This window comes from Ictidomys tridecemlineatus, chromosome 3, assembly GCF_052094955.1.
Source record: "Ictidomys tridecemlineatus isolate mIctTri1 chromosome 3, mIctTri1.hap1, whole genome shotgun sequence".
In the NCBI taxonomy this organism is placed as follows: Eukaryota; Metazoa; Chordata; class Mammalia; order Rodentia; family Sciuridae; genus Ictidomys; species Ictidomys tridecemlineatus.
The window spans coordinates 132,965,956-132,979,634 of NC_135479.1; the positions used below are offsets into that span (position 1 = coordinate 132,965,956).

The window sequence follows — 13,679 nt, forward strand, 5'->3', positions numbered from 1 at the left end:
TTACCATATCCCAGGGTCTATTTTTCTCATCTGTAAAATGGGCATAACAATAACACATCTCTGAATGGTTGTGATAAGCAAATGAAGTATGTAAAGCGCTTTATAACTGTAACGTGCTATACAGATGGTCACCATTATTAATGACCTGAATTTCACTGCAAAGGAAGCCTCGGGCCAGATTTACATTTCTGGCCGACAATGACTCATACAACTTCCCTCACCAGAGCACCTGGCTGACAAAATAGGCCTCGGCATCATCCTGTGGTCCAACCGCTTGAAGAATCTATTGATTTCCTCTAGTGAAAGTGAGTCTGGGAGCAGGGATTAAGCATTATTGCAGATTCCTGAAGGGAGAATAAAGGAAGAGAGAAAGATTCCTAGGAGCAGCCATGGTGGGAAGGTGTTGTTGACCTAGATTGAACCCTGGGTTCCTGAACCCCACTGGCTGAGAGTTAGGAGAGCACAGACGAGAGGGAGCAGCTCTTCCCCTCATTTTCCAAGTCAAGAAACTGAAGCCAGGAAAGGCCAAAAGCATAGCCTTTCTCCAATAGCAAGAGACACATAATCAAGAGACCTGGAATTTATCCTGGAGTCTTTTATTAAGTCAAGGTGATCGAGAAAAGGCCCTTTCTGCCAAATGCCTCAGTTTCCTTCTGTACAAAGTTAAAGAATTACACCTGACCTTCATGATTATTTCTAATACTTGTTATTCTAAGGACCACCCAGATCTATTAAAATAGGAAATGCAATAGAATTGCCTCCCAAAGTGATCTGCCTGGTCCAATATCGCCTTGGCGCTTTTGGCTTTTCTGAGTGATCTTTGTCTCTCCCCACATTTGGAATATCAGCTCTTTGTATGCTAATACATGTATTCTTGGTGCCTTGCTTATTTTCTGTTAGCCCTTGGAGCCCTACTGTTCTGGATTCTATCCCTACCTAGCAAATATTCTTACCTGTCTGTATTACCTACTTCAGAGGTGTGGCCATAGGAAAATCTTCTGGTGGGCAGCAGAGAACACAAGATATAATTTAGAAAAAGGATCAGGGCATCTGTGTCTAGCCCCCAAAATCACTCCCAGAGGATGCTCTGCAGGGCAATATTGCTGCTGATAGCATTTCCCCAGAGAGCACAGGAAGCTGTATAACCAGATGCAAGGGTAAATCTGACCTGCTGGCCACAGGTGCATCCTGCTCTGACAGAGGAAGCAAACACCACCACCGGATCTCTCTCGTGCCAAATTACCTGAGACCTTACCCTGAGGCTGTCACATGCCCCAACCAATAGCCGCTATTCTCATTCTTCCAGCAATTCCCAGGAGCAGAGAGAAGACTGACGTCCCTATCCATACTAATAAGAGGTGGCCATTACATCTGCAAAACGCTTCTTACTCTACAAAGCATGTTCACACCCATTAGCTCATTTTATTTTTTAATGAAAAACTGAGGAGTAGCTGGGGAGAGAATTATTCCCTTGAGTTATAGATGGAAAAGTTCATTTGAGGCCCAGAATGATCGAAGGAGTTAAAGTTAGGTCTTCTAATTCTAATTCCAGTTCTTTCCCCATGGTACCACTAAAGTATTATCATCTTATTATAAAATCATATTAGATTTGTAATCAATCTAGAGGGCCAATATTTAAATCCCTCTCCAACGTGTAGGAACTCAGCAGCTCACTTTTGACCTTCAATCAACAGTTCAGGAGGAGAAACCATTTCTGAAACCAAAACGTCATTTATGTTGTGGTTTGTTTGTGCTGTGTCTGGTTTCTGGAATCCAGGTCTTGAGTGTGTTTCCACCCCCTTTCACCCGCTAACTGGATTATTATTTTGATCAAAACAAGTGGAGAAAGGAGGATGTAAAGCAAATGTTCACAGAGAATTATTTACTGTGCCAGGTGTCATGTGTGTCCAACCTCAGAAAGTTTCATTAAAGAGATGTGTCAGCTGAAGGGTAACTCTCTCCTGCTGCTTAACACCCTCATAGATTCCCTGTTGTTTAGAGGAATAGCAGCATTAGCTTCACCTGGGAGTTTATTAGAAATGCACAGTCTCAGGCCCCACACAGTATATTCCATCTGAATCTCTATTTTTATAAGATCTCCAGGGGTCTGTGGTAAAATCCTTTACTTGGTGCCTGAAGGCAACATCCACCAGTTCCACATCCTTGCACTTCCGCTCTTGCCTTTGCTTCTGCAATTATTTCTCCCTGTTTTATTTTTTTGTCCCTGAATTGAATCCTTACCATTTTTTTAAGTCTGCTTCAAAATCCCCCTTCTCCGTGAAGCCAAGCCAGATTTTTCCAGCAGGAAGTGGTCTTTCCTTCCTCTAACTCCCAGATCCTGAACTCTCCATCTTGGATTATGATTTTTATGGTCATGATTTATCTTTTTCTCTAAATTATGAGCTCTTCAAGGTCCAGGTCTAGATCTGATTCATTTCTGTATTTCCCAAAGCCACACAATACTTTGCAAAGTTTCTATGATAAGCTAGTTCCTCAATACATGTGTCTATAATATTTTTTTCTGTCTCTAATTGAGGTATTTGGTGTAATTAAGAAATTCAGATGAGGCGGGTATGGTGGCACGTGCCTATAATCCCATCGCCTCAAGAGGCTGAGACAGGAGGATGGTAAGTTCAAAGCCAACCTCAGCAATGCAAGGTGCTAAGCAACTCAGTGAGACCCTGTCTCTATATAAAATACAAATAGAGCTGAGGATGTGGCTCAGCAGTTGAATGCCCCTGAGTTCAATCCCTGTACACCCCCCCAAAAAAAAGAAAAAGAAATTCAGATTATTATTTTTGTTGTATTCTACAACCGTTAGCATATATGATTATGACCTAGACTTGGAAATATTAACCTAACGTATTCAGTTACTGTCATCAATCATATACACAGCCATCCCCTGCCCCAAACACACACGCGCACACACACACATACACATTTCATTTCATTCGTTCTTCATTATTAGGAAAGCAATTGGTAAGAATTTATTGAGAATATACAGGAAATGACTACTATTCACATTTTACAATCTTACCAAGAGAGAAGAAAGGACTTGATCCTATTATAGAATGGAACATAATGATACCCAGATCCCAAAGTCTCTACAGGATCTGCATTTGGGACAAGCAAAGGTCCCCTGGCCCTTGTTCAGTCACTTAATGGAGAAGACTCCAAAGACAGAATGCTACTGGTATTCTTCCAATTATAGAATCATCTGATTAGAATTACAGTAAATGCATAGCTCAGTTTGCATTGTCCTGAGGTGAACCGCGAACCAAGCTGCTCTTATTGAAGCATCTGAGTGTACTGAACTCTAAAAGTCCACTGCCTAATCAGAGTGGGGCCCTCATGCCAGGACTGCCTTGGAAAGGTGGGCAGATGCAACTTAGAACATTCCATTTCTGGGGATCCTGGGGCTTTGGAGGCCAGAGATAAATGGATTATTTAATTAATGCTTGGGAGAAAAACACAAATAGCACACACTCTAGACATTAAACCCATCCAGACCTTTAGAAGGAAGATTTGTCTTTGGGATAATTTTAGAATTAATTATTCTAGTTTATTTCCAGCCTGTCAGCATTGAGTCCTGAGAGGTAGTCTAAAGACAAGTTTTTCCAATCATGGGGTAGGACTTAGGTACATGGCCAAATGGGTTTTCTTGTTTTGTCCACTGTACAAGAACAAAGCAGGAATTCTACAGAAGAATATCATACATATTCCTCCCTTTCTACTTATTCTACTTATAGCTTGAGGTTTGGGACTTGTTAGGTGCTGGAACCAAACCTGTCTGTTGTGTTATTATTGTTTCTAATTTAACTAGCAGACTGTTAAGCATTACTGCCTGAAACTCAGCCAAGGGGTGGGCACTGCACTTTGAAGCCACCGAGCCAAAAGTGCTATTGGATGAAACTCTGCTCTACTAGACCGTGAAATGGGTTTTCCAAGGGACCGAGAATGACAGAAATGCGAACCTTGAGTAAAACTGCCTCACCAGAATGGTAACTTTTATAATGAAGCAAAAAAAAAAAAAAATAGTATAACCATGTCATGGGCATTTGTCCAAGTCATCCACAGGGCCAGGCCAAATCACAAACCAGAGGGTAATTTGGAGATTAGCTTGAGAGCTTCTGTTTCCTCACCTATGAGATTGTAAAACTACTGTGTGTGATGAGAGACCTTATACAATTACACATTACAATTCTTTTTTTTCAGGTAGCAATTGTCTTCTAGTGCTTGAACTTGATAGCTAGGTGACTTTATGATTCCTCATCTGGTCCTATCTACCTCAAAGGGTTATCATGGACACCTATGGAAATGATATGAGTTGGGGTTGCTCTGATTCAAATTGGAAGGATGAAATCTACTTTCTTCTCTTCTGAAAACCCTGAGTATAAGAGAGATCAGAAAGCTCCTCCACAAGTCTTTCTTGTGACATTAAAGCTTCTGCAATTTTCCTTCCCTGGTTTGCACCAACTGCAGGAATCATAGATATATCAGAGATTAAATAGACATACTAAAATCAGGGAATGTTCAGGAGTCAAATCATTGATATAAACTATACACACACACACACACACACACACACACACACACACATCAGTATGAATACATAGAAAAGAAGTACTAATTTTCACAAGCACACTCTTCACTGTCCAGGACATTCATTATTAGAAACCTGGAAGAAAAGCCTTAGGTGGTGACAATAAAACGAAACGCTTTAATGATTGTTGCTTGAATCAAACCAATCTGCCCATCCCTTCCCTGGCTACTCCTGATCACGTTATCCATCACCTTTTGCTTGGCCTGCATTGACTGAACACTGTGCTGCCTGTATTATAAATCACATTTCATTTGGCATCTGTTCAGACCCCACTGGGCCTTCATCAACAGAAAATCTTGAAACTATGTAAAGTCGCCCATGAAACACTAGTACTGAAAGTGTTGTGGAGAAAACCAATTTGCAGTTTAGCTTTAGGTGATAGTATATCAGCAAGAAATAGAAATGGCCCTTCCAGACAACGAACATAGGCAAATGGTGATCTAAAGCCTGGTTAAATGCTTCCCAGACTACTGCTGCGGGGGCTGCAAGTCCTAGAAACATAGTAACTCAGGGCTGCAAAGATTCAACAATCATATACCTATTACCTTGTTTTGGAGATGGGGAAACAGGGCCACAGATTGGGGAAATGGCCATGTCCAAGGTCATGGTAAAATGAAGGCCAAAACTGTGTGCTCCAACTTTAGAACTCTTGTTCCTCCAGCACACCAATGCTCCTAGAGCAGTGGGTCTGTCAAGCTCTCAGGGAAGGGGACTAATTGAATAACAAGGAAACATTTTCTCATTTGTCTCTGAAGGTTGCAGAGTCTAAGCATTCTTAGGCTCTTATACAACAAAGGAGAAAACTCTGCCAGGGCTTTGGCTTTCAGAAAGTGGCAGTCCAGTGCTGTGGAAATCTGGATTCTTATTCCAGCTCAGACACTAATCCTGTGTGTGATGTGCTTTGGCTCCAAACTGAAGCCCCTTTGTGAGCCTAGGAAGGAAAAGGGTGCTAAAAATTAAGAAAAATGAAGGCAATTTTCTCTTTTCAGGAGTGTTCCAAGGAACACAGTGGAGTGTCAGTGCCCTGCAGCTATTCAAAGCCGACTTCTTCATTTAGAGAGATGTAGATATGGAAATGAACCCCCCCCCCTGCCAACTGTCTACTAGAAGCCGATGGTATTAAGTGTGTATGTGTGTGCACATGCTTAATAAAAGCTACAAAACTCTAGTCTGACCTTAAATACCAACTCCACATTGTTAGTTTTTGAGTGAATTCTACAGATAATTTGTATTTTGACATTTCTTAATATTGGTATAGTGAAAGGTACACAGTTATGTTCTAGACAACTCCACAGATAAAGACACTGAAGCACAAAAGTCCTTGTCACAGAGCAAATCTCCAGAGTGGAAGTCAGCAAAGGACCCAAGGCCAGGGCTCAGCATCTGTTTCCCTGGAGAACATTATAGCAGGACCTCAGCAACTCAAGATCAGGGAATTTGGCTTCCAAACCACCCTATACTGTTACTTTACTAGAAGTTTTGTTTATATTATCTGATCCCTCTTTATTAATACCATTCTTCTGGCTCAGTGTTCCCTGCCCAACTTCCCTATCCCTGCACAAACACGTGTGCTCACATATAAAGCAATTACTAGATTCATTTTTCAGATTCACCTTAAATGCCATTTCTTCAAAGTCTCTCTTTACCACCACCATCCCAAAAATAGTTCCCTTTTTTCTGTGGTCTCTCCCACCTTTTCCTTTCCTTTTTAACATTATCCAAGTTTGCAAATATTCATCAAATTGTCACCATCTGATGAGTTTCCTTGATATTGGGGCCTGTTCCTGCTTTTAAGTATCCCTCAGACCCCCAAAATCTAGCCCAATACCCAGAACCATGGAGGGAGGTTGGTCGACAGTTGCTTGGTCGACAGAAGAACAAAACTTCGGCAATTCATCTCATCTTGGTAGGACTTTAAAAGCCTGTTTGAACTACCTAATGATTGCCCATCATATGCCAGTTCACTCTGCTCTCTTTTGAACCTGGTTTGCCTGTATTTTCTCACCTCAGTGTGCTTATAGTTCCTACAGTACTAATTTTTCTGCCCAATTCTTGGTCTGTCAAAGTCTCTATATTAAAAGTCTGTCTAAAAAACAGATATTTTCCTTGAATTCTCTCCTTAGACTCTTTAATGCCCCTTCCTCTGCGTCCTTACTGCATTCTTCCTCTGCATGCCTGAGCTGAAACTCAGGGTCACTTACCCCCATGTCCCACATGGAGCTCTACTTATAGGTGGTGCCCAGATAATACTCAATGTGCAAATCAAAGGATCAAGAGACTCCATTAAGGGACTGAGCTTCTCGAGAGCATGGGCCTTCTATTAACCACTCTGGCACAGTGTGTCATACACAGCGGGTACTCAACTGTGAGTTGGCTGGAATGCCATTCTCCCATGGAGATGAGGTAGGGAGATGGAGCCATGTGGAGGAAACTGGACGAGCTTTGAAATCTTCAAACATCCCTTCTGTGTGACCTTGAGAACTTGGCTTCACTTAATTGAGCTTCATATTCCCCATCTGAGGACAGTACCACTGCCTATGACCGTTAGGAGGGAATGTTGATGAGTCTGGCATTTGCCTGGCACACAGGAAGTGTTCAGGCCCCACCAGCTCCTCTTTCTCCTTTCCTTCCTAAGAGTCACAAAGACTGGTCAGCCTTGCGCCTTCATTTGCCTCCTGGGAACAAAATGGTGGTAAAGGGATGGAAACCCAGGGTCTAGGACACTTTCCCTGGTTCCTATCTGGCCAGCAGATGGCAATGCCTATGCCCAGTGGTTCCTGCCCAAACTCTTTCCACCGCGATGGAGGGAAAGGCAACAGGAATAGGCTCAAAGGATGACTCAGTTCCAATGACTAAGGCGAAGAGGTGGTGGTGGTGGGAAGGGGGTGGGGGCTGAAGAGGAAATGAGTGAGCTCTTTATCTGATGAAGGATGGCTCCAAGATTAAAAAGATTTGGCCCTGCTGGGTTCTTGGTGCTGACATGATGAAGACAAACAGGGGCCTAGTACTTCCCCATGCCTCCTTCAAAGTCACCTCACGGTGACCTGCCAGGGAGGCCCTTCAAAGAAAATGTTGAAATGGTGGGGAGCCTCCATCCTCTGGAGACTTGGGACCAGGTACTGAGACAGATGAACACTGCTTTTTTGATGAACTGGCTTTAAAAAAAAAATGTACTGAATTAGCCAAATCTCTTTACAAGGGGTTCTAATCCTGACCTGATTCCCAACCTTGGCTTCTCTCCTGGGCTCCAGACTATCTTCTCCAGCCTCAGCACCAGCTTGATATCCCCACTCATCACACAGGCAGCTAGTTTGCAACTGGACACAGGATTCTCACCCCCAACCACCCCACTCACCTCCCATCTTGATTGATGGCACCCCTGTCCACCAATCATCCAACCTGCATTCCTAATCACTTCAATAGCCATATGAATTACAGTCTTTGAATATCTCACATTTGTTTTCTCCTCTTCTCTATGGCAGCTGGCTCTGACCAGGGCTTCTGCATCACTAATGGAGACTAATTCTAGAATCTTCTAACTGTCTCCCTGCCTCAGTCTCTCTCCTGCCCATTTTTTTAGCCTGTGCATGGAATAATGTATTCAAAACCCATTTCTAATCTGCTTATGACTCTGTTTATCATCCTTCAAGTTTTTTTCCAGTTTCCACAGGATGGTCCAGACTCTCTGGTCTGGTGTACTAAACCCTTTGTGATCCAGCACCTCCCCACCTTCTGGTTCTGCCTGCTGACCCCACCCCACAAACTCATACATACAGAGACACTCCCTAGATTCCAGCCAGCCCTCAGAGTCCTGTATCACATTGCACTCTTCCCACCTGTGAGTCTTTAACCTGCCACTCCTTCTCCCAGGTATGCACTTCTTTGCCAAAACTGTATATCTTCCCAGATTTGGCTCAAATGTTATCTGTGCTGTGACCTCTCAGATGCGCATTGACCCTCCTATTGGCATTGGGATCTTCTTTGTCAGTCTCTCTCCCCTGGGACTTGAGATCCTTAAAAGCAGGACCTTCTTCAGAATATCTACTCAGCAAATGTCAGTTGAACAAATGATATATCAAAGACAGGCATGATATAATAAAAAAAGCTATTTTTTGTCATCAGGCCTCTAGTGTTTCCATCCATAAAATAGTTATCTGACCTAGGTTTTTTTTACACCTCTAGTATCCTAAGATTTTATATGACATTATTCTTCAAATATACAGGTCATACTCCTGACCCACTAATTAGCAGGAGATATTGCTGAGTTATTTCTCCTAAGGAAGGAGCGAAACTGTGGGTCCACCCACATATCAAAACAGCTGATCTCAGAAGCCACAAAACTGTTCAAAACCAGTGCACTCTCTACATAGGGACCCCAAAAAACCAAGATGCAGGTCACCTCTGGCCATGTCACCAGCATATGCATGGGTATCCTCTACCACACGAGTACTCTTTTGGGCACTCATACAAGCACTGTTACCAACCTCAGGCAGGCACAGAGGGTGACACATCTGTGCAAAGGAAGCTGCCCACACAGTATCACCTCTTCTAGGTCACCTTTTCACGATCCCTTCACCTTCTATCACCACCCACACACTCTCTGCTGCCACCCACACACTCACACACCCACAGAGTGTCAGGTTGTCTGTCTACAAGTCTCAAGTTCTTTCTTTCAGCAGGGAGGCAAGCACCTGTACTTCCAGGGTTCTCCTCTGCCAGTCTCCACGATCAACAAGGTCCTGGATGGATAGCTTCTGCCATTGTACAGAGTTGTTTCTCCTTCAGCTTCCTCTGGGAAAACTTTAACTTCTCATCTATAAGATGGGACTAATGTCCTTGTTCACTACCTTCCTTACACAGATATTGTTAAAGTGCCTTGAACCCATGTTTATGAATGTGCCTCACAGACACTAATGTACAGATTTACAGAATTAATATTAGTCATAGACACTGGGTTCTATATCTAAGGAAGAGCATGCTTTTCAAATAAAAAGCAATATAGTCATTGAGAACATCCCTATATGCATGCAAATATTGTTTCTATTCCCATCACCAATCATAGCTAACAATTTCATAGCTGTATTCAATAGCACTGTTGTAGTTTTATATTTATATGTCTGAAGTCAAGTGTTTTATGTTTCAAGGTTTTAATATATACATGTTAATGCATTTTACATATATGGGAATAGAAACAATATTTGCATGCATACAGGGATGTGTGTGTGTGTGTGTGTGTGTGTGTGTGTAAGAGACAGAGAAAGAGAGAGAGAGAAAGAGAGAGAGAGAGAGAGAAAAGGAGAAAGAAAATTACTTGACTAGGAGTCAGGAATAAAATAAAATGAAAATGATAATTTTTAGAATAAAGTATGAATCTCTAAACTCAAATCCTGAATATTACTTATTATCTTTTTGACTTGGGACAATGTCTGTGTGTGTGTATGTGTGTGTGTGTGTGTGTGTGTGTGTGTGTGTGTTTGGTATGGGAAATTGAACCCAGGGCTTTGTACAAGCTAGCAAGCATTCTACCTATGAGCTACATCCCCAGCCCTTTTTAATTTTATTTTTGAGACAGCAGCTGGATAAGTTGCTCAGGCTGGCCTCAAACTTGAGATCCTCCTGCCTCAGCCTCCCAGGTAGCTGGAATTACAGGCGTAGGCACTGCAGCCAGCAACTTGAAGCAATTTTTAAATTCGCTGAAGTCTCAATTTCTCTGAATTAAAAATGGAAGTAATGAAACCTACCTCATAGATTTGCTATGTGAATTGCACAAAACCATATGAACAAAATATTGAGCAGGGTCTAGAACAGAGAGGGCTCAATAAATATTGCTTCCTCCCATTTTATGTTCTCTGTCTTACTAACATGCTATGTGACCTGGACCAAGTCACTAAACTCCTTGGAGCACGTTTTCTTATCCATAGAATGAGACGGATGGACTTGATGATTCCATGGATTCCTTCCAGCCCCAGGCTGCCGTACATAGTATCATATATCAAATACCTAATTTATGCATGTACGTGGGTTTTAATAATGAATGCAGCCAAGGGGAAGCCCCTTCAGCCTGGTGTTTGCTCCATTTCCAAAGCGTTTCCTTTCTCTGAATGTGCCAGTTGCTCGCTCTCATATTTTCAATACAGGGCCCATTGATGACCACAAAAAGGAATGTCCAGTGCAGCTGCGGGTCCACTTGAGCCCTCCAAGCAACACGCTCAAGCCCTCTCTGTCTGTGAGCCCTGTGTTTCCAGAGCCTGTTGTTGCAGTGATGACTGGAATCCTCAACACCTGCACGCCAGCTTCCTGGGCATTTCCACCACCCTCCTTCCCCTCCCTCTTCTCCCATTTGCATCTGAAATGCAGCTGCTCTGGGCCCAAGAGAGGGGGAGCCAAGTGGACAGGACATCTCCTTGTTTGGTCTTCCTCCCTGAGTCAAACCAAATCTGAAGCTCCTCTGTACGGGGGCCCTTTGTTGCCTTCTCATTATGTTTAAATGAGCCTCATCTGCAAGAGAAAATTTTTTTAATAAAATAAAATAAAACCACCACAAAAGACCAATGCAGATGACATCTGTTCGTTCTTTCGATGAAAGCTCCCCACCCCCTTTGGTCCTGAATTAGATTAAAAAAAGGAAAAAGAATGGGGCGAGGCTTCATTTGTACTGAAACAAAACAAGCAGGATAAGTGTATGTTGGGGGCAAAGGGGTATGAAACCCATCAGAAGAAAAAGAAGAGAGGAGAGGAGAAATACAGGGAATTCTTCCCATCATCGCCAGCTCTGCATCATTCCTGGCCCAGAATATCCAGACACCATTATTTAAATGGCCATTTGTTTCACAAGGATGAACAAATGTGTATTCTCTATGCCCATTTCATAGATAAAGTATTCAACCACTCTTCAGCCATTATTCCAGTCTTCCCTGGTAACCTCTGTTTATAGACTACCACAGGTGCATTGGATGCAGGTGGTACCTGGAAAAATAGTTGGAGAAACAATAATCTACATGCTGAAAACCACCAAATCTTTATCTCCACACTTGTCTGAGAACACATGCTTCTTGCCCTGGGTTCCTTTCTCACTGAAAGGCACCCAGCACCTGTGCCAAATTCCTGGGTATCATCCTCAACAGCTCCTTCCACCTTAATCACCCCACATCCAACCCATTGCCAAGTCTTGTTAATGTTCCACCTAAACATCTCTTAATCCCTCCTTGTCTCTTCTTCTCCATCACCAGAGGCTGAAACCAGGCCCCTTTCCTCTCTTGTTGGACAAGTGTCTAGACAAGCCTGCCCAGCAGCCAGCATTGCCCATTATGATCAGCACTTGATCAAAATGCTTAATGATTCTAGGATAGAGCCTAATCCTTCAACTTGGCTTCCTGAAAGCTCATGGCCTGACTCCTCCCTACCTCTTTGACTAATCCCCACCCACTACCCTCTCTTCCAGTCCAACCAAACTTCCTTCAGTACTTTCCCAGTCTTTGTGTGCTTTCTCCTGGGGCCTTTGGCCATCCTGGCTTCTCTATCAGGAACACTGTTTGACTCTGTCTGGATTTCCTCCTTCAGATGCTATTCCCCTGGAAGCCTTCCTTGACTATAACTGCTACTTGGTTTGGGCACCCATGTAAAGTGTTCTCTGGGTGGTATGTACCACCTCTCTGAGTATTTGTTCAATTTATTATTATTGCTTATTTAATATTTCATTTTCCCCACTGCAGACTAATTAACAATAGTTTGTCCATCTATCTCTAATTTATCTAATTTACTGAAAATACCATGTTTAACAATAAGCAAAAAAAATACATAATTTTAAAAGAAAAAATTTCTTAGACATTAAAAAATTATCTTCAAATAGCTCATACATCCAGTCTAGAAAATTCTTCTGTAGTTATAAATTCATATCCAGTCAAACTTGCATTAAAATTTCAAAGATGAAACTCCCTTCAGGTACAAAATTTCCCTGACAAGCTCCTCCCCTATCTTTTCAACTCCTGAGCTCATTCCCACTTGAAATTGTCTTCCTCTGTCTCTCAATGTCCCTGATGTTTGGAAGGCTACTTGCTCAGCAAAGAACATGGTGGAGGGTGGAAGATGACCCAAGGAAAGGAGGCATCGAGTACAAATTGTTGACCGTATACCAGGCACTCTGGATATCTCAGATCATCTCTTCTAATAACTCTGTGACGCAGACATGATTTTTCTCCATTTATCAATGATGAAACTGTGGAACAGGCTGGTGGAGCGATGGGTGTGCTCATGCTCTGTAAATGGCAAAGCTGGCACTTGAACTCAGATCCCCTAACTTCAATTGGCCAACTCTTCTTTTCTAGGATGACACCTTTCAAGGAGCAAAAAACTCAGAAGAGGGGCCTAGCAGAGAGCTGGAAGTGCTCTCCAGCCTGAAAAATCTCAGCAGAATTCTAAACAAACAAAAAACAAAGGCAGCAAAACCAAATCCTGGTTTGAAGGAAGACAGTGAAGAAAAAACATCTGGAAACTAGGAGGTTCTCTGATCCCTTTTCAGTGCATCATCATAGTCATGTGATCCTGCAGGTATTGTATTGTCTGACAAGACCTCTGATCTTCTGTGAGTGTCCTTCCAGATCTCCCCTCCACATTCTTGAACACAAGGGATACTACTATTGTTTTAAGGAAATAGACTTGAAAAACAACAATGCCAATTCAAAAAAAAAAAAAAAGGGCTCTCTGGTTGAGAATCTAACCAGTTTTCTCTGGGTCAACATAAAAATGCTTACAATGCTATTTTGATGGTACAATTTGCCAGCAGTTGAATGACATCTTCTTTGTTTCTCTTCTGATCAGCTCATATCCTTCTTTTTTTTTTTTATTGGTTGTTCAAAACATTACAAAGCTCTTGACATATTATATTTCATACATTAGATCCAAGTGGGTTATGAACTCCCATTTTTACCCCAAATACAGATTGCAGAATCACATCAGTTACACATCCACATTTTTACATAATGCCCTATTAGTAACTGTTGTATTCTGCTACCTTTCCCATCCTCTACTATCCCCCCTTCCCTCCCCTCCCATCTTCTCTCTCTACCCCATCTACTGT

At 42.4% G+C, this 13,679-nt stretch overlaps 1 protein-coding gene across 8 annotated transcripts in view; it reads left to right on the top strand.

Annotated features, from left to right (window-relative positions):
• The window catches only part of LOC144376351 (uncharacterized), a 222,917-nt gene extending 209,830 nt beyond the window's left edge, over positions 1 to 13,087 (top strand). For 4 of the 8 annotated variants that reach the window (XR_013436711.1, XR_013436731.1, XR_013436732.1 and 1 more), the window contains one exon: positions 5,593 to 11,155. Coding sequence is in view for 3 of the 8 variants with exons in the window: in XM_078043836.1 (XP_077899962.1) it covers positions 5,593 to 5,660 (68 nt within the window). In the remaining 5 variants the exon portion in view is untranslated. Of the gene's footprint in view, positions 1 to 5,592; positions 11,156 to 12,927 lie in introns of those variants that run through there. The other 4 variants (XR_013436712.1, XM_078043833.1, XM_078043832.1 and 1 more) reach the window with 2 other exon arrangements.
• Positions 13,088 to 13,679: the final 592 nt, after the last annotated feature.